Genomic DNA, 22,936 nt, shown 5'->3' with positions numbered 1-22,936 from the left:
TCAAAACAGGTGGCTTGTGATGTTTTTGGTCTCTTTCAGTAAATCATCTTTTCTTCTTTTAGCATATTTATATAAATAAAACTGGTCTATTCTAGAAAAATCACACACAAAGTTAGTTTTAAAGCAAAGGATTTCACTGAAAAAGAAAGAAAATCTAAAGTAACAAACACATGGCTATCAGCTTATGAATTAAATTAAAAATAAACAAATATATAATATAATATTTAAATTATGTATACTGTAATTTAAAAAATAGTGTAATGTCATACATATACATCTGGGGTAGCTAATCAAAATCAATCCCCCAAAAACATAAATCTCCAAAACTGTATGTCAAGATTACTTTCAAATAACATAAAAAAGACAAATATGTTATTATAAATTATAATTTTTTTGCGGCTAGTCGAGATAATGAGCATGCAAGAGTAAACAAACGTGACTGGCTTTTTTAATTCCTCCTCTTATAAAATTACTGATGGCAGATCTATATCAGACATACAATGGACAAACTCGTTTAATCACAATACCCAGTTTTTTACCCAATACACACAGCTGAACTTCTAATCAGAGAGGAAAACAATTTGCTTTGTTGGCAGTTTCATCGGTGGACACTAGTGCGTTCGCTGTGGCCTACACTTTCTCTCTCACTTACAAACACAATCTCTATCCATTGTCAAGTCAGCGCTGTGTCAACAGCCCCCAGCGCTCACCCCCGCTTTTAATCAGGCATGGCACAACAGTAATGGTGCTTTCGTTTTGTGTGGCAGAGATAATCTCATCCACAGCTGTCGTGGCCTTCTGCTCCAACCAACAGCCGCTGTTTCAAAGTCTGAGATGAGAAGACACGTCGGGATACCCACAACACACTGCAACCACCGCTACTTGAGCCAATACCACGGGCCAAAGCTGGACAAGGGTTTGGAATAAGAGCGCTGTGGAAATGACGCATTTGCGGTCAATTTGACGTCATCAGATGAGAGTCATGGCTAAAGTTTTCAGAGACTGACAGAGACAGGAGGGGCGGGAATGCAGCAGATTATCTGAACGTGTGGTTTAATCTGGTGTGCAGTACATTCTCTGTTGTTGCTGTTGATGGTGAAAAAAAAAAAAAAAAATTAATCGTGATTAACTGCATCCAAAATAAGTTTTTGCTATCGAAGTACAAGCAGTATTAAATTAAAATAATAGAACAAAAAAATAAAATAAATAAAACAAAATATAACCAAGAGTAAAAAACATTAAATAGAAATAACATTAAATAATAATTAACAAAAAAAGCTAAAAAAATAAAATAAAGCTAAAGTTGAACGCTGAAGTTAAATATTTAGGGTTGACCCTAAGTATAAGCAGCATTAAAGTGAAAGAATAAAACAATAAAATAAATAATAAATAAATAAAATTAAATATTTTTTTTTTAAATTAACTAACTTTAACAGCTGCATTTAAAAATGTAGGGTTAACTGTAAGTATAAGCAGTACTAAATTAAAATATTACTATAAACAAAAATAAAATGAATAAAACTAAATATTAATATATACAATAAAATAAAAAAAATAAAATAAAAAAAGCTAAAGTTGATTGCTGAAGTTTAACGCGTGAGGTTAACCATAAGTATGGGCAATAATATAAGTGATGCTTCCCGAAGCAAATGAAAAGATTAATTTTAGAAAAGGGTGAAATGAGCTTTGAAATCATGCAAACTGTAAGCTTACATAATAAAGGCCAGTCACTCATATTATAACCCATGTGCTGTTATCAACACTGCCATCCACGACTTCACAAAGGATCAGGGCACGCTACACCACCATCGACGCTGATGCATGCTACAAACAAGGCTTCTTTTCATCTCAGACCCGCTTTCACAGAGACAGCAGTGTGCACGCTAGTGTCAGTCTCTGCTTATGACTGACTGGACGACAGCTGTACAGTCAGTCAAACACGCACACAAAGACTCAACATGACATTTTAACATCACAGCCAGTGAAAGATAGGGGAACGGATAAGAGACAGTCTCAATAAAATAAATAATTAATACAGAAACAAAGGACACATGCTGCATCTCGCCATCTGTCTCAACCTAGTACCTCAAGCCTGACCCTGAGACGCAATGTGAACACAATGACCCTCCAAAAAACAAACCACATCCAGCAGAGTATCTGATCTGGGATCAGTTATGAACAGAAAGAGGAATGGAGAGAAACAGCTAGATTAAACAATCTGATGGATACTCGCATAAGGGTCAATATCACCATCAACCCTCACAATACTCAAACATTTTGGTTTTAATTTCCCATTTGTTTTATGTCATGTCATGAATAGAAACATATAAGCCGAGCTCCCACACACTTTTTTAGATAATATTTATCTATTATTTGAAGCATAAACCATAAGATATGCCAATCCTGTCATGGACATATTACTGTTAAATACATTTTCATTGCAAAATTAAGATGCAAATTATATTTTTTCAAAGGTATGATGTCCCTTTCCTAAACAGGGTTATTAAAAAAAACATAATAATAATAATAATAATAATAATAATAATATTATATCCTCAATCACAATTGATTCAAGTAATGCTTTTGTTATGGATATAAAATCTTAGCATAATATAAGACACCCTTTCATAGTCATTTTTATGTTATGTTATCATGGCAAATGAGTTATGTACAGGACACCAAAAGGCACCCTACAGTGATATTGACCCATACATCAACAAACCGCGAGAACCCTAATCTTAATCTTTAAAGATCAAAAGCAATTTTGACGGAAGCATTTAATTCAAAATGCTCATACTACTACAGGCAAGACAAATGGACAAAACCCATTAAATGAAGCAGGCATAATTACAAAGTTCGACCTCATTATGAAAGCAAAGAGTCCTTATTGTAGAATTACTCTCAAGAGTCCTTCTCCTGCAGAACGTTGACTGACTCAGCACTCGATCAGACGTGATGCCACTGCACTTAATTAGCTCTACAGACCAGGAGGCCAAGGTCACGCCAACGACGCAAATTACAGAAATTACCAGGCTTTGATTATGGTTAAGTGGCATTGTTACACTTGGGTTTGCTTGCGATGCCGTTTGTGCTGACCCTGAAGAAAACTTTCAAATGGAAACTCTGAATGGAGATGATGGTAAAGCGTCTTGCCTTTAAAATGGCATTTTGCATTTACATTCACAACAGCGCTCAGCAATCAGTCAATCAGCAGTAATAACTCTAGTGCTGATTCGCAGCTCTCCCGCTAGGACTTGTGATTGCTGATTTAATACAGCTCGCTTGCACTCGTGCAACCAGAATCCATTTCATCATATTTCAGAGAATTATGTCTGTTAGAATTGCTTTCTTGAAAGTAAACGACTTTGATCAGATTCTTTTTTCTGATTTTTAAAAAAGAAAATGCTATAAAACAGCCCTACACGTCTCTGTGATAATGGCTCGTGGCCTCCCCCTAACTAAAGACACTTTTCTAGGGATACACATTATATCGGTTATCGGCCAATATTTGTCAGGTATTTTTCATTACTTATCACTATTTAATGTTTAAATGCTTATTTTTTTTAATGATCAGATAACATTTGCTGTCATCTAATGCTCTAATGCAAAATAATCTAATGTATTAATTTTTCATACTAAAATTGACATTCAAAATGATTGTAATTTTTAAAATGTTTAAAATTTTATATATATATATATATATATATATATATATATCAGCCAGACAAAAATTGTAAAGCAATAGTTCTCTAAAAAAAAGAAAAAGAAAAAGAAAAATAGAGAGAGCTTTAATATTAGTGCATTACTAGATTTTTTTCCCTTTTATTGTCAGCCAGACAAAAATTGTAAAGCAATAGTTCTCTCAAAAGCAACAAATCGTAATTTACTCACCTTAAAGTTGTTTCTGACTCTCTTTTTTGTGTCAAACACACACAAAAATATATATATTATGATATTTTGAATATATCTGTGCACTGTAAACACTGTTTTTTCCAGTATAAGGAGAAAAAAAAAATATTTCCATTTTTCGACTTTAATTCAATTGTCCAACAAACAAACCAACCAGACAAGAGTGTATATTAACGTCGGTGGACATAAATTTGAAAAATGGTGTGTACCGACATCTTTCTGCGGTTGAAACAACATACCTACTGATGTTCATTCATGTTTAAATACAGTTATCAATCAAAAAACAAAACACAAACAAACCAAGTCAATACAGAAATCTGTCAATAAAACAATACATAAACCCACAAAACAGTATTTATTGTTTAAAATTCTTACAAATTGACAAAATTCGAAAGCTCAGTCTTTGTTTCGTACCAGAAGTAGCCTGCTCTGTCTTGTCTGTCAGTGTGTTATCAGTTTCCTCTTTGCTCCAGCATGTGTTTTTCACTGCGTGAGAACATGATGTGTATTGTGAGAGCGGCATGGCTTGTTGGACATAGCATCAGTAACCAAGGGAGGTGGGTCTTTGAAAAGGGTTTTTTTTTTTCACTTGGCCCTCAACATTCACCAAAATATCATCTCTTGCCATATATATATTTGCCATATCATCTTGTTTGCACAAAAGAAAGGACACAGGACACATGGCACATGTACAGACAAGCCATCCTACTCTCAAATACACTAAAAACAAAACAACTCAAACCAGAAGATTACATCAAACCTGTTTGGCTCCATAGGCTGACTAAGCCTTTCTGCTTGCCCATCCGTGAATTATAAATCATGGATTGTGGCGTTACATAAGCCAGCGTCCTCATGACACTGACACATGAGCAGAAGTCTATGATCACAGTAACTGACGGACAGTTTATGGACAGGGCTAGCTGATGAGTCTGCCTGATACAGAGGAAGTGAGAGAGGATGTTCCTAACAAGCCGACGTGATGAAGACATGATGGGCTGTGTTAATCGCTGCTTTAGGAGGCTGTTCTAATGAGCTTTGTGGACAGCACACACAGGATTGTGATCTCAGCCACCTTGTTGAGTACCTGCCACTGTAATCACTCCAAATTGGATTCTTCACGGGTCACTGGTCCCTCTGTGGTTTTGACGTTTAATTTTTTCTAAATAGGTTTGCTGCCTTGTTTTAATCATTGTTTCCATTCAAATAAAATAAATCTGTATTTGGCAAAACATAGAATCTAAAATAGAATAGTTGAAACCTATTTTCTATGTCTTATATTACATTCATCTAGCATACAGAGTAGCATGACATTTTTTCCAATGGCCTACACACACACACGTCTCACACATATTTGCTATATTTTGTGTGTGTGTATTATTTACTTTAGTTTTCAGTATTTAGTTAAAATTTAGTTAATATATATATATATAAATATTATATATATATAATATATATGAATCACGATATATATTTAGTAGGGCTGTCAAATGATTAATCACGATTAACTACTCCAAAATAAAAGTATACAATATATATGTGTATATATATTATGTATATATATACACACACATAAATTATATTTATTTATGTATATATATTATATATTTATATTCTTATATATATATATATATATATATATATCTTCTTAATATATACATGTATGTATATATGTAATGTGTATACACACAAGTAAATGCCAACAGTTTAAAATAATTTAAGACCATAAATAAAATAGACTAAAAACAAAAGAAAATTCAAAAACATAAATAAAATAGACTAAAAACAAAAGTAAATGCCAACATAACTTTTAAGACCATAAATAAAATAGACTAAAAACAAAAGTAAATGCCAACATAACTTGGCTGTAGTTTCTCAACACAGAGCCGATGAGTTGCTTAATAAGCCGTCTTTGAGTCACCTTAACTGCTACCCAGGGACGTCTCGCCATGATGACTCAGTCCCTAAAGACACGGCGCCGATAACACTGCTGTGCTGCTGGAAACGGTCCTGACGAGGGCAGCAACCTCATCCTTCATCTGTGACGCCACCTATAACTCACTCTCTCCATGTGTCGCCTTACAGCTTCACTTGAAACACTGGGAGGTAATGCTGCATTTCAGCAAACCTTCATGTAGAGTGCATGAGTGCGGCTTTTGCTAATGCAGAGCTCACAGACTGCACACAAGAGCTTTTTATGCTTCACACAGAAAAGATTAAAGACAGAGCGAGGCTGTTGTTCTCTTGAGGGCAAATATCAACTACTTAAGCATCAGAGACAGATTGTGTCCGCTGTGAAACTGCTAAAGCAAGCCTGCATAAACACTGGTCAACACACAGTAACACTGAATGTAAAGAGTGTAACATAAACATGCACACTAGCGCTCAACCAATATGGCTCTTTCAGTGGCTGATGACTATACTAGAGAAAGTGTGATGGCTGAAATATGAATCATACAAATTAATGACAGCAAATGAAATGCACACACCAAATAAACCCAGTCTCAACAAAACTGCCAAATATTTGCCAATTAATATGCTTTTATCACTGTAATTTTGCCATAAATTACACTGCAAATTACTGTACAATATTTAACAAAGCATACATAAATAACATTATAAATGTTATTTTAATGTTAAAATAATAAAATTGTTAAAATACATTATACATGCATTTGAAAATGGGTTTCGATTAATATGATTAAAAATAACTACAGAAAAAAAAAGCAGAAACAGAGGGACATACAATTTAAATTTTATATATTTTCATAATAAAACAATTCAAAAAAACCAAAAAAAAAAGGACAATTTAAAATCCTCCAATTCACTTTTAATATATATAATTTATTTTATTCAATATAAAATTACATAAAATGATCAAATTAACTTTGTCATTTTATTTCTTAATATTACATTTTAATTGTATATATTAATTTCATTCTATTTAAAATTACGTTTTAAATATACATATGTTATATACGCACTATTCTGCTTAGCACAATCAAGAACAAATATATTTATTTACAATTCTACATTGATTTTACCTAATTTAAGAACTAGTACTGCAAAAAGAATCGGATTTAAATACAATTTCTTGCCTTTAAATAAAAAAATGGCAAGAAATTATATGAATAAACAACTTGTGAAACACAAAAAGATAAAAATACCTGAAAGATATCAGAAAAACAACAACAACTTGTTCCTAGCCAGTACTGGTACGGTGTCTGAAGCAGGACGGGACATGTTTGAACAGTGATTAGACAGTGAAGCTGCAGTCGAATCAGACTGCTGAATGTTTGCCGCACGCACTCCACTGCAGCTCTGTGGAGACAGGAAACTGCTGGGGGTGGAATCTGTACCCAACAGGAAGTGAGAACAAAGTAGCTTTTAAGGTGGCTGCAAGCTCACATGCTGATGTCACCAGGGCGCAGTTGCACGCGCTCAGTCCCCTTTAGGCTGATGCTCCTTCCCAGAATGCCTGGGTCAGGAAGTGATGAACAGAAAGATGACGAGGAGGACAGAGGGTGTGTCACTGACCATCCAGTGGAGAACATCATACAGATATTACAGATTCCACATGCAGCTGCTGATACGTTTACAGTCATCTCACTCATTTGTGCGCCAACCACTGGCTCTCTGTACACTACAATAATACAGATTTTAGACATTTAAAAGGCTTTAAAGAATCTTTAAAATTCTAAAAGAAAATATAACATCAGTCTGAAGTTAAATTAAGTATTTCTGGCCTTTCTTTCAGGGTATCCAAACCTTGTTTAGACCCAATGAATGTTCATGACCTTTGAAAAAGGTTATAAGAAATTTCAAATTTAAATAGAGCCATTTTGGAATCAACTGTAACTAGAATTTTTTTTTATACATTTACTACAAAATAAAAAAAAAGTAAATAATTTTTTTTTGACTAATGACTAAACTAGTGCTGTCAAAAGATTAATCGTATCCAAAATAAAAGGTTTTGTTTACATAATAGATGCGTGTGTACTGTGTATATTTAGTATGCATGAATAAATACACACACTCATACAGTATATATATATATATATATATATATATATATTATATATATATATATATATATATATATATATATATATATATATATAAAAAATATTTACATGTATTTGCAGGTATATATTTGTATTCATATAGTTTATATTACATATAATATTTAATATAAAAACATTTTTTCCTAAATATATACATGCATGTGTGTGGTTTTTTTATATATATATATATATATATATATATATATATATATATATATATATATATATATATATATATACACACACAACAAATACACACAGTATACACACATATTATGTAAACAAAAACTTTTATTTTTGATGTGATTAATGGTTTGACAGCATCCTCAAAAAAATGATGCTTTAAAAAAAATGTAATTAAAAATAAAAAAAGAGATGAACTTGATATGAACAGCGTGTTGTAGAATGTCCTAATCACCCCTCCCACAAACACAAATTCAAATAAATCACAAGATGTTTTCCAAGACTAAATACGCATCCACAATAAATTGGCTTAAATGCAATTAAAGTGCCCCTATTATGGGTTATGAAAAGTTAATCTTTTGGTTTTGGGAGTCCCCAACAACAGGTTGACATGCATGCAAGGTCAAAAAAGACTTTCATTGTCTTATAATATGCATTTATTTTTTACCTGACTTCCTTAACGACTCCCAAACGATTCGCTCAACCATTCATTTTTCCAAACCCCTCCTTTGCGTAAAGGGTAAAATGCGATGATTGAATCTGATTGGTCGATTTCATTTCCATTACATCATTACAGGATGCCGGATAAAGCAGTGTTTGTGAGTGCAGTTCTGCTTTGTGTACAGTGTTACCGGGGAAACCGCTATTTTTACAGCTCTAAAAGCGGCACCTAATGGCAAAGAATGAATAGACTTGGAAGAATGGTCAAGTTTTCCTGGGTCTGCGTGTGCAACAAGTGGGCGGGCAATATGCTAATGTTTCATGTTGAAGTCAACATGAAACAGCTTGGGATTCGTTTTAAAAATTACTCGTTTAAATGATTCAGAGTCTACTTTTTTTTTGAGAGAGAGAGAGAGACAACTTTATACAAGGTGCACTTTCAGATTTAAAACTTTGCAGCATGTTTTCATTCACTTAGAGCTGTTACACACTGCATGAAAGGTCATTTTCAAAAATCCATAATAGGGGCAATTAAAAAAAATATTTAAAAAAAAAAGTAATATTTGATATGAAAAGCATGCTGCAGAAAATCCTTTGATGGAAGTGTGAGTGAATCTCATTAAAAGTTCAAAAGCGCCAGATTTAATTACAACAAGTGCACAATTCATCTGAGAACATAAACCAAAGTGCATTTTTAGAGAGCTCAGCTGAAGTGTGGCGATCGAGACGAGTTCCTTCTCCTTTCTGCTGGCAGCGTGATTCAAACCCACAAGACCCTTGTGCTGAAAACTTCCATGCGAGTCCATTTTTGTGAAAATCTGAGAAATCATTATGATAACACCATGACATCTGATTATGACAGCCACTTGAAAACATCAGGCTGTTGACGATGCTCGATCTATCATAGATTCAAACGATCCAAAATGCAAATTATACAACCTATAGTTACACTAGCTGCTTAGGGGAAGGTCGGTCAAGGTTTGTGGGCACTTAAAAACAGCCTACGCAAAAAATGGGAAGTCCAAAGAGCAGAACAATTTAAGATTATTCAAGTGGAAACTAAACTAACACAAGGAGTGTTTTGCACAAGGAACATATATGACAATATAAACTGTAATCAAAGCATCAGTATGACGGTGGCGGTTTACTTAGCTTGTGCCACAACAACTGCTACCAAATATATTACAGCACAGCCAAATAGTGCATCTTTACTTGTGCAGTCATAAGACATTCACAAAGCCAAGTTGTGCAACATAATGTCATCATTGCATGTCTGCTTCAGAGAGAAGAACCCCATGTGATCATCATGATCAAAATTAAAAAGCCACTCTGACTCTGTTGCACAGAAGACACCAAACATAAATGCCTGATGTAAAATGGTAAAAAACGTAAAAGATTCGACGATTTGAAGATGCAACAACAGTTTAACATCCACACGAGGCTTATTGACAAAGACAAGAACCGATAATGAGTTTCTCCAAAACTGACACTCAGCTTTTAGGTTCATTTTCAGCTATGGGATTACAAAAATCGACTTTGAAAACTGAAAGTTATTCTTAGAAAAATCTGCTGGTTCCATGCAGAAGAGACAAAGGCTTTACACTTTTCAGCTTTGAAGCGATTAATGCCACAGGGGGGAAGTTTGAACTCTCTCAACAGCAAAGCTTCATGAAACGACTTGAGATTACATGCAAAGCAAGATGACAGCCAAGAATCAAGAGTCAAGTTTGGGACTGACATGTAAATATGATGGTATGTCTTCACTATGACTCCTAACTGTATCCAATTGATTTACACTCATTCACTCAGAAGACACTTTTATCCAACGTGAAAAATGTTTATATATATAAATGTGCCTGGATACTTTTATCTGAATGAATGAAATTAATTAATGAAATAAAAAATGTATTAAAAAACAAATTAATAAGTTATTTTATTTATTATTTAAAATAATGTAAAAATGTAAAAAATATATTTATTTTATTTGACAAAAGCATTCTTTAACTGCTTGTGTTCTTACATTTAAATTTATTTCATTTTAAATAATCACAGAATCCATAATGCTGCTGCACAAAACATCATAAATATTTAATTAACTTAAATATTCATAACTATAAATAAATGCATAAAAACGTAAAAAAAAAAAAAAACACTTGTTGCAAACCGCATCTTATTACGAGTGCTTAAAACTGCACAAAACCAGTTCACTATGGTTTCTGAAAACCTCATCTACCCTAACTAAAGACAACATCACAACTTTAGTTCCCACACTCAAAACTTTATTCACTCTTCCTCAGTTCCCTTTCAAGCATTCATAATTTAGAAGTTTGTGGAGGAAAACAACCTAAACCATCCAAAATAAATTACTAGACCGAACATTCAAATAAAATGATGGCTGCTAAAACAGACTTGACTAATTTTGTCTCTCGCCATTAAAAATTCAGCATATTCGTGCCTGTAATGAACAGACAGCTCTTTTCAATTACGGCACACGGACAGACATCCACATTAAACCTTCCGCAACGGTCTTACACACGAACACATTAACATTTCATCCTTTCCTGTCCTTAACCTCAGTGTTATTTTAAACATTAGCACTTTCTGAGAACTGGCTTCGAGTTTTCAGCCTCATTCCAAAGCCACCCAACAACTTCATATCCATATCTTTCGCTTCTGCTAATGAATAGTTTAAAAGCAAGCTTGGCTTTCAGCAAAAAAGATTGAGAACTTCCATTAAGCCGAAGGAGGTGACTTTCCATTTCCCTTTATTACATTTTAAGACATAGTCTAAGGGGAAGTGAGGAAAATCCAACCATGTTTTAGATACTAGTAATCGTACACGACAGTTTCCACTAAGTGACGGGTTCTTTCTAAGAAGCTGATCAGTAATAAGCGAACTCCAGTTTTAGTACTTAAGTGAAGAACCTGTCGGTCGCGTGGCGTGTTTGAGTTACTTCAGGGGGATTTCTTAGAAACGTGCACCTGTAGAGTGAAACTGGGCTACGTCTGCAAAGCGCTCAGTCTCACGATCACATTCGAACTAAACCAGAACAGTGACGTATCCCTGCTCACACGGGAAACCCAAAAATAAAAGACTATGGTTAATTTAGTGTCAATATCACTGTATAACTAACTGGTGCAGTTCAACGTTTATTTAAAAAGTGTGTATCTACCCAGTGCAGGACATTCTTTGATGACTTAGGTTTTTTAATTGTGCATAATTGATCAAATGCATTATCTAATTCACCAGAAAAGCTTAGTGGCATGAAATCCTTCCAACAAACAGCAGCCAGTCCTGACTCAACTAAAACGTAATGCAACAAGACGCTTCCAAGTGCTCCCCCATCTCATCCTGCTCTGCTCAAATACTGTAGAGGAAGAGACACTTAAATTAGAGCAGGTCACAAGGCCAAAGCCTCGCCATCAGTTTGAAGAGCACCTCTATTGATCACAGATAAAATCAAGGTAAAACCATTGAGCTGTTGCTGTCGTTGAAAAGAGTTTACACAAGCCTATCCTCATAAATAACCTGACTGTGGCTTCTAACCCCAGGTGCACAGTAGAAATCAATGCCTTTTAACAACAATTACAAAACTGATTGGAAATCTCAAATCTGACTAGATAAGTAGTAGTAAATAAATCATCTAAACAATAAAAAGTAATGTTTATAAATGTTCAAATATTGATTGACACTTTAATGAATTGCATTTCGGTCCATTTCCAGCATTTTAAATCAAATATTGACTAAAACTAAAGATTTACAATGTTTCAAACTGATGCATATGCGTCGTCAATTTTTTTTTTTTTGGATGCATAGAAATAGCAAGTGAACTGTTACAAGCCAATAATGCATTATAATTACTATTATCGTTATTAATGTGTATTATTATTATTGGTCACATTTTAGCCTGAGGACCAATTCTCACTATTAACTATGACTTTTTCCTCAATAAACCTATAATTTGCTGATTATTAATGGTTCAGTTTAGGTATGGGGAAGAATTAAGGGAGTTAAAATATGGTCATGCAGAAAAAAGCATTAATATGTTCTTTATAAGTACTAATAAACAGCCAAAATACTAGTAATATGCATGCCAATAAGCAACTTGTTAATAGTGATAACTGGCCCCCCAACTAAAGTGTTACCTTATTATTATTATTATATACAATTTTTCCAAATATAAGTTGTGTTTTTTTATCCTCTGAAATGAGCCGTGACATGTATTCCAAAGCAACTGATAGAACGCAATTACTGTCAAGCATGCAAATCATGTGTGAGCGTTTTTTTATAGCACATTTGCCACACGCCAGAAATTTCAGTATCCCTTGAAATAATTTGCTTAGGCTTGGCGTTTATAAAAGCTGCTAATAATGAATGCGCACACATTTTTAATCCCTGTTCTGAATACCATTACACTTAATTGATTTGCTGAAGTGAGAGAAACAAAAATACTTCTTTATAATGTCTGCTAATGTTTTGTTTTATTGCAGTATTTTACATTATTTCTGAATGCAATAATACCATGTAACTTATACAGTGTTTTTGTTTCTCTTTTGTAATGAAGCTGTAACACCTCTGAAATGCTTTCTACTTCATTAAAAAGAGTTCAAAGAGCCAAAAAAGGAAATCAAATTCAAATCAAATATCAAAACGTGTTTCACTTCATATTCGTGACACCCAGCAAACCCGCTGAGCCCGCCTGCAGCAAAACCTGCTCTCTACAGGAATGATGTGTTCAGGATGCTGCTGGGTTGAAGAGGTAACAGCCCCCACCTCCAGATCTAGGACACAGCAGAAAACTCCAGAACAGGTGGAAGAAACCACAAGCCTGCTGCCATTTCCCTCTGAGATGTTGATGATGAGCTTCAGGATGCCAAAAGCAGCCTGAAGCCCCGTTCAGACAAGCAAAAAATAAAAAAAAATTAAAATCACTGGAGACTGCTAGCAGACGCTACTGCATTAAATCAAAGGTATACCATATTTTAGCACTTTCATTTCATACAAAAAACACTCTTAAAGAAGTTTTTAACATTGCTTACATGTTTATATTGTGTTATTTTGAATGCAGTTAAAGACAAACCATGTGCAAATTCATCTGTCAACACCATTGTTAAACCTTTTCTCCTTAACACTGCAGTGTACAGTCTCAAAAACGTGGTTTGAAACACACAACCAATCCCATCAGCTTGTGTGGTGGAGATCTGATAGTGAAGGGAAACATGCTTTGCGTAACATTAGCAAAACATTAGCTGTTTGATAATATAGTCAAGCCAAAGACTACTGATATACTAACTACCATCATATGTCCAATGTTGTAGAGAGGGATACATAAAAACTATAACTACTCTGATACATCTACTTGTATACGAGCCTGTATAATTCAATGTTTTTACTTCAGAATCAGTTTCTGGCTCATATGGCTGAATTGATCCAACATTGCCACTTGCCATTGTATTGTGTTTACTACTTCAGTTAACTGAGTGAAAGTGGAGCAGGTCTGAGCTGCTGATTGAGTGGAGGTGGGGGTGGGGGGGTCTAATTTGCATATTCATACAAATGAGGTAAGGGTGCAGAGTTATATTCAAGCCAAAAACTTCAAAAACTTTGAAATATGCCATTTTGATGATCAAAGATAAATCTTAAGGGATAAAACCGGTGACCACAGAGGAACATTAAATATAAAGTTTCTAAAAGAAAGTGCCATAGAAGAACCTTTGAGTGATCTGACCATTTTTTTTCTCTTTATTGTGAAGAACGTTTTAATCATCTAAAGCACTTTTTTCCATTATAACAAACCTTTTGTACAAAGGAAAGGTTTCAAGGATTTTAAAGGTTCTTAAAGGAACCACAGATGCCAATGAAGAACCCATTCTTATTCTTAACTTTCCGTCATATATATATGAATATATATATATGACAACGCTTTCCAGCATTATTCACCAACAATGCAATTCATTTTTCTCAGCTTTGTTCAAATCTTACATTTTTAATTAAACTTCCCCACATTCAAAGGTAAACATATAAAAAAATGCATGTAGCCAGAATAAGACTTTTGTTTGTTTGTTTGTTTAAAAGCAGAGGCTCTGTTCTTTCTTTTGACATATTGCATGTTCAGATATGGCGACCATGCAAATTGTGTAAATTATCAAAAATGCTGGCTGTGGCTGGCAAATTTTTAAAAACTCTGGCGGGGAAAGAGTTATCTGCACTAGTATTGTATGGAATAATGTACTAAAAAATAACAATACCGTAGTAAAACATCATAATTTTCAGTAGCTGATCCATGTATTATAACAGTCACATTTCATAAATGTTAAACAAGTGCAAATATGTAAAATAACATGATGAGAAGAGCTTCAGAAGAAAGCAGCTGTGACCTCAAAAGGCACAGGACGTCACTGAATCCACTGACAATCATAGCTGCACTTCATCAGTTGCGCAAGACTGTTGTAGTTGCATATTTCTTGCCTGAGGTATCGATTTAATGCCACAAGCCAAATTTTTAGTATCAATCCAACTCTAATTTGAACTCTATTTAGGAGCCGCCACGTCGCATTGCTGCTCGTCTGCATTACATTGAACTCTGCTCAACTTTGTCGAGGTTGAAAACCAATGACTTCTGGTTGTTCTGTCAGTGCAAATCGAGGACAGTAAGAGTTATTTCTTTAGATGAGTGTGTGTGCTTCTACACCCACTTACTCTCTGACTTCATAGCAAAGCAGACAAGAACAGATGAACTCAGAGGGAAGCCTAGAAGCCTCTAATAGCTCAACTAGAGGCAGAGGGCAATGGAGCATGGGCCTGTTAAATCATGTCTGTCTTTACAGACTCATCTCAAGGAAAACATCAGAGCGTGTGTCACAGTCTGGGAGGAGAGAGAGAGAGATGGATGAAGCAGGAAAGCAAAAGACAACACGTGAAAGCAAATGTAGGGTATTGATGTCAATGCAAATTGCGTCAGTCTATTACAGCATCAGCAAACTGTACTTTATTATCATTTCTGTGATTATTGTACCTCACTTCCACAGCTAGAGGCAAATGTACCGGACACATAAAACAAACAATGTCAAGAGCAAATGACAGACATTAGCGCATGCGGCAGCTTTCTGAGGTCGTCAGAGGTTAAACGCTGGGGACGCCGAATGGCAGCTGCTGAAACGTTTCTCATTCACCAGTGAGAAACTGAAACTATGCGGAGGAATGAAATGAAACCTAAAGAAATGTGTCTGGCAGGTTAACAGCCAGCATCTGCAACCACTCATTAGTAAACCTGCGGCTGACTTTTGACCTGACCCGTTTAAAATCCTCTGATCTTGCTTTTTTTGGCAGCAGTTTAACCCTTGAATAGAGAACAAGTGATAGTGTTAACGATCATAACAACAAGCTAACCAGTTTTTAATAATTATTTCATTTCTGCTTTTAGGCCCAATGGGAAAATTCATTAGATGATGACAGAAAAGCATGCATTAGGAATAAACTGATAATATTTTAAAATATCATCTGCCATCGTATTATATACAAGTAATGTTGGGCTGTCAAATTGTTTAAACGGGTGCAATGTAAAAGGATAAATCAGTATTAAATTATCATTGAATCAGCATGAATCAGTGGCATTGAATCAGTATTAAATTATCAAGTAGCAAAGTGTGAATTTTTAAAACTATTTTTTAAAATAAGATACGTCTCAGCCATATCCCACCTTAAATGTTTGTTCCATCAAAAATTTGAAAACTAAATGTTTACAAACTTAACATCATTACATTTGTGTTTATATATTTCAGTTTATATAAATATATTTTAGATAGATTTCGGTGTGTGTATATTTTATTTATTCAAAATAATTTATGATCGCAACATAAAACGCAGGACAAGTTTATGCTCAAAACTAAAAAAAATTATTAACAAATCATCACAAACTTAGCTTTAGCTCTTGAATCACTCAAGAGTACTGCAATAAAACCTCTTCTTTCCTTTTGGAAAAAAATGCTCCTGGTTATTTCTAGAATAGTCTGGAGCATTATTACTCATTTAAGAGCTCTTCTATCCCAGGAAGACGTGCACATAGCCACTGGCCGTTTCTCAACAGCACTGCAAGCTCTCCGGCCCATTTGTGTCAGCGGGACAACGACCCCTCGGGCAAACATTGTGACTCCCTCTCCATCTCATCACAGATGAGACAGCCAATAAACAGGAAAGTCCTGCTCAATCAGTTTCTATGGGGGAAATTAAGAGTGAATGAAAAGGTCAATTCCAAAATGCTTGGCCTTTCAGCGACAGCTATCAGCCAGTTAATGTTTATTCTGCAATATATCGCAAGAGAAACAGCCACTGTTGTCCATTTAGGGAAATCCTTCCACTGGCCAATCAGCTATCAAAAGCAAAACCAGAATAGGAAAGTGAAAATGAGAGGATACAACATGACTTTGCCTTCCTAATAAGTACTCTAAAAAGAAAAATCAGGTTGTTCCTCTAATTGTGGCAGAAGGCAAAACCCCTCAAAAGCCTTTGATTTACAGCCAAAAATAGAGTCAATGTGTGAGATCACCACCACAACATCCAAGCTCCTTAAAATCCAAAGAGGACCGTACTGGTATCTTTGGTGTCTTAAAGCACTGTTAAAAGCATGATAGCACTATCATAATGCTTCTGAATACATTTACTTATACGTCCATCACAAGCTGAAACAGCTTCCAGACTGAACACAAACATAAGAAATATTAAACCGCAAATAAATAAATATAAATAAATAAATATTTGTTGATTTAATAATAACATTTTTAAAAAGTTTGTTTATTTATATATATATATATAACATTTTTAAAAAGTTTATAAACTTTTTTAAAAAATAATATAAAAATAAAAAACTAAAATTTTTTTAAAAAATTATAGTAAACTAAAATACTACAATAAAGCAATTAAGCAAGTATAAATTGCTTCATTTAAATTGTAATATTTTATTTAATATTTTAAGGTATATATTATTACTTTTAAAATTACACCATAATTATATACAATAATATTTTATTATTTTCAGCATAGAATACAACTGTGAAACTCTTTTGGTTATTGCATCAGAACAGAAACCAAGACAAGATGACTGGAGCATGTTCACCACCGAAACCTCAGCCTGAAAAAAATGAGGGTACTGTGATGAGGGTCAGTCTAGCTCTACAGACCAACAGATAACCTGTGGGTTCTCTACATCACCACCATTTACTGATATGCTGATGTTATACTAGAAGTTATATTTTTTACACGAGAGGCTGATAAGTTCAAAAATAAAGGTTTCGAGAAGTTCCTTAAAAAAAAAAAAAAAAAAAAAAAAGAAGTGAACTGCACACGTGGCATCAACAGATACTGTAGCTGGAGCCACTTTGCTTAAACACAGACATCACCACACAAAAGACCACATAGCAGATGTACTAAAAACCCACTCAGAAGACCTTAGCAACTGCAAAGCATCACCTTGACAACCACCAAGAACCCCGCTGCATTGTGGCGGTGACTTCTGCATGGGAAAACACTCTCAAAATGTAGATCTAGTTTCAAATAGAATGCTGACGGAGGATATTAAAGATAGCCTTTAGCACCTTTGCTGACTTACGGTCCATTTTTTGCACGCTTTGAAGAATCACTTCCTGATAAAATCAGAGACACAAATAGAAAAAGAACATTTTAACACCAACTCTACAGAACGTACAGCGCTAAACATCTTGACAAGACCATGTGTAAACAGGCTCCTCTTTGTGCATTTACAAAAAAAAAAGCAGAAGGAATTGTGGGAAGAGGTTGGATTTGGAGTCAGCAAGTGCCTTAAACCTATGATGTTTGTAATGGTAAAGAAACTTACTTGATGTTTACTGCACAATGTTCCAACAAACACCACACTGCATTGGTTGTTGGGTCGGTGTGAGACACGCCAATAAAACATGCCAGTCAGATCCAGTACATTCAAAAACACACGGCCAACATCATATTTCTTGCCGCTTCTGTGTTTTTAAAGATAAAGTCGTGTCACTGTAGCTGATTATCAGCAAAACTGAAGACAGTTTATGTTCATGTGCACGAAAGCATGCTATTTTCCTGATGCATTTCAAAACACCACAACAAGTGAAATTTAAGGAATAACTCACCCAAATATTTATTCACCCTCATGTCATTCCAAACTCTGTTTTTAGGGTTTCTGAGGGTCTTAAAGTCTGAATTCGCCCTTTCACAAATGAAGGTCTTAAATCAGAGCAGAATGTCTTATTCATAAATTCACAGCACTACATTTTTCTCAGCATTCTTATGTTTTCTAATACAAACATCTAAACTTCCATTAAATCAAGATACATTTACTTGAGATGGAAACTGAAGATATGAAGTCTTGTTTTCTAAAACGCTGAACAAAATTAAGTGAGTCTGTGCTTAAAGCAACAACAAATATCTGTCAATGGGGGAATGAAAACTTGTTTTCCTTTTGAATAAAAATTCTTGAGTTTCCTGAGCCTACTGGCAGATATTTGTTCTTGTTTTTATCATAAAATCAAAAGCAAGGCATATTTTAAGTCATTTTGCTTCTCAAGCAAATTTTAATCTTAATTGATCTTAAGAATCCAGGTAAAAAAAGGGCCAAGAATACAGAAGAACATTACTTTTTTGCAGAGTTACTGTACAAGTTATTTACACATTAATTTTTTAATAATTTAGACACTGGCTGATATTTTGGAGCAGAGCTAAAATAAAGTACAAAAGTAATAGAGATCTATTGGAATTTTTTAATAATTTAGACACTGATGTGCTGTGCTCCATTCAATTTATTCCTTAAAATTTCTATGCTTGTCTTAAAAAGGACAAATAAAGCCCTACCTCTTCATAAAGGGGGGGGTTGGAAAAAGTGTTTAATGTCAGTGTACAACAATCACAACATTGGATCCACTGACGTTCATTGCATGCACAAAAACAATAGAAACATTCTCTAAAATATTTTTGTTTATTCCACAAAAAAAAAAAGCAATGAGGGTGAGTTGCAATATTAATTTTTTTGGATGAAGCAGTTTGAGTAAACAGTTTCCTACTTGCATACAAGGCATAAGAGACCAAATAAAGTCAGGCTTCTTATTTCTTTTGTGCTATTTACAAAAGAAAACACACACATGAGAACATATTACTGCTTGCTGCATTATTCATAACCAACACTATGATCTGAAATCAGGAAAAAAATAAAAAAATCCCACAGAGGACCAGACCAAAACCATAATCCTGCCGGTTTTCCTCCACAACACTTCAGGACATGGTTCATTGAGTGCCTCTGCCATCCCATCACAAAGACAAAGACCTGATGATAATCTGGGCCGGTAATCAGATCAAAGGAATGAGGCTGTTGACGTGCTTATGACAGGCTTATGTACGCATGATGCATGAAAGATGCCCCTAAACTCAACCTGAGAGATTAGAATGATTGCGTTTAAATCTCCGAGCACTTGAGCACAAGCCCATTCCTCCGCACAGCTCATATGTTGCAATCCAGCTCAGAGAGGGACGGCTTGAACTCTCCTTAGGGAGAGAAGGAAAGATCGCAGCTTTACATAAGCTGGACAGCGACATACAGCTGTGAGGTCTGGCCAGATTAACAGATGCTGTGCTTGAGATTAGCATTCAGACGCAAGAGGAAAGAGAAACTATGTGCTTGTGTAAACAGTTGCTCTGAGAAGCTGCTTTCTGGATGGAAGAAACTGCGGTGATATCATGAAACAGATATAAGAAGTGAGGAAATAATGACAACATTTCACGAAATGAGCAGGAACTCGCCCTTGAAATCAACAAATGGCTTTTTGCTCATTATTTCTTTACTCATAAATGCTCTAAAACGCTTTTCAATTTTACAAGCTAAATGCCATAAACGACAAAGTTGCATTATTGCGACCAGTTATCAGCAAAAATCAAGAAAGTTTGCCAATGTGCGCTTAAGTAATCTTCCAGACGCATTTCAAAACAATGACGTAAAATTAAAAAGATAGTTCACCCCAAATGTTTTATTCTGTTATGATTTACTTGCTCTCATGTCGTTCCAAAACTGTATGACTTTCTTTCTTTCTTCTGCAGAACACAAAAGAAGATATTTTGGAAAATGTTTCAGTGTTTGTTTTGGACCCCACTGACTTTCACTGCATACTCAGAAACAGTACAAACACTCTTTAAAATAACGTTTGGTCCACAGACAAAAAGTAAATCATAGAGGTTTTAAAAAACGACGATGCTCACAAAAAAAAAAAACAATCATATTATGAAAAAAAATAAAAAAAAAAAACAAACTACTCCAAAAAAAAAAAAAACCTTCCTTTAATAAATAAATGTTTCTTCGTACCTAAAACTGCTCAATTTCAAATCACCTTAAACTGGTTTATGAAAAATTCCTTGCGTTTCCCTCCAAGTCACTTTAAACAAAGTCTTCGGCTAAATGAGTACACACACACACATATATATACACACACATATATATATAAAACCTGATATGATATGTTGCTGATATGTTTTTGTGAAATTTACATTATCTTTTAAATTACTTCCTTATTCTCAATACCGTAATCATCCACCCTGCTTCACGTAAATGGCAAATAATTTTTCCTGGCATATGTACAGAAGACCAAACAATAAAAAAATTTAATCACTAACTAACAAACCAACTGGTCCAGATCCAATATAGCCTGTAAGTACTGTTTCAGCAGTTAATTAGTAATGAGACAATAAGGCACTTACAGACATTCTGATCAAGATAAAAAAAAGCCCCAACTACTGCTCATGTGGACCTATATTTAAAAACAATAACCCACATTAAATAATCATGACTTACCTTCAGTACTTCCCCACGTTTAAAACTCAGCTCATCATCTGCAGTTGCTTTGAAATCATACTTGGCAATGGCCTCCATGATTCAGCCTGACGGACACCTGTGTGGTAAGGTACAGAGCAGTGGAAGATGCCTCCTGATGCAGTTTATATCCCTGTTGTGGACCAGAGGACCAGACAATGAGATCTCAATAGCGAGGATGAGCACAGATCCAAGAAGACACAATGATCTCCACCTGCCTCTCTCTCTCTCAGCCCCGCGTCTCTCCTCCCGTCGCGGTCCTCACATAAAGATCACGGCGAGAAACCTGCGAACAAAGTACAGTCTCTCAGAAAATCCGATAGCACTCGATAGTGTTGATCTAGTGTTCTAGATTGCTCAATGGGCCGCGCCCCAAGATACAACTAGCATTAAAAAGCAAACGCTCCCCATAAAGAGGAAGGAAACCCGTCCGCTTGACGTCTCAAGCGGCCAATTACGCTCCGCAGCCAGAGCGGACCGTCCAATCAGATTAGCGCGTCGAAGCGGCGTCAGCCAATCAAAGCCCTGGAAGGGGCGTCAACACCCAATTGGCTTCGCTCCGTCTGTTGCTCGACCAATGTACTGCTCGATAACGTCATAGCGCTACAGAACGTGCACAGAATAATATTCTTTTGAGCAAATATGAAGAATTGCGCAGACATAAGTCAACGTGTAAACGCAGCTATGTATTTATTAAAGATATCAGATTCGTAGTTAAGAAAATTGCGTAAATTACACCGGAAATGCTTTGGATGTTATTTAAAGCATAGGCTATATGTGTTATCGTGTATTTTAATCATATCTATATCTCACTTAGTATTGCAATGCAACAGGCAGCATTCGACAACGGCGCATTAATGTCTACCGCTTGAATCTCGAAACAACATGATTTACCATCATATAACAAAATCGCATAATGTTTACAACACTCGTATAAAATAAATATCAATCTTAAAAAAAGTGAAATTGATTACCATTATGCTATATATGCAGCAACGCTGCATAAAACTAACTTCCAAAAGTTTTTAAAGTAGTTATATTCACACTGAATCTTTTAAATGATAATAAAAACATAAACATGACTAATTCCAGTAACGTACAGTTCCGAAGGTTCTAGTTTAAAAATTCCATGTAGCCTAATAAAACACGAGAATGCGTTCCTTCTGTCAACATGTCTAGATGCATAAATTCCATGATCTCTTTATGATTAATAATAGCGAACAGCGGTAATGTATAGGAGAGCACAGAGGCCTTATGGCCTTTGCTTGTGTTAACGTGAAAAAAAACATTGACGCTGGCAGTCAGAGAAAAGCTGTAGTTTCTTATACTCACTCTTGAAAACAACTGCGAGGGCCAGCACTCGCGCTCTCGTTTTAAAGACCCTAGAGTCCACTCTAATTGTCTTTAATCGTTGATGAGGTTGAGCTCTCCTACCTCGCCCGACTTGAAATGGTGAAAAATTGCTGTATTTTTCTGTTTATTTCCGTT

At 35.0% G+C, this 22,936-nt stretch overlaps 1 protein-coding gene across 3 annotated transcripts in view; it reads right to left on the bottom strand.

The window, feature by feature from the left end:
- LOC109049422 (growth factor receptor-bound protein 2) overlaps positions 1–22,936 on the bottom strand; it is a 41,550-nt gene extending 18,614 nt beyond the window's left edge. Inside the window, exons 1-3 of one of the 3 annotated variants that reach the window (XM_042720630.1) lie at positions 22,781–22,936; positions 21,663–21,734; positions 21,431–21,581 (exon numbers count right to left, since the gene is read on the bottom strand). In XM_042720630.1, the coding sequence (XP_042576564.1) occupies positions 21,431–21,508 (78 nt within the window). In that variant the 5' untranslated portion in view covers positions 21,509–21,581; positions 21,663–21,734; positions 22,781–22,936. Of the gene's footprint in view, positions 1–21,430; positions 21,735–22,780 lie in introns of all 3 variants that reach the window. The other 2 variants (XM_042720629.1, XM_042720628.1) reach the window with 2 other exon arrangements.

This window comes from Cyprinus carpio, chromosome B3 (assembly GCF_018340385.1).
Source record: "Cyprinus carpio isolate SPL01 chromosome B3, ASM1834038v1, whole genome shotgun sequence".
In the NCBI taxonomy this organism is placed as follows: domain Eukaryota; kingdom Metazoa; phylum Chordata; class Actinopteri; order Cypriniformes; family Cyprinidae; genus Cyprinus; species Cyprinus carpio.
This window is presented reverse-complemented; position numbering and strand designations above follow the sequence as displayed.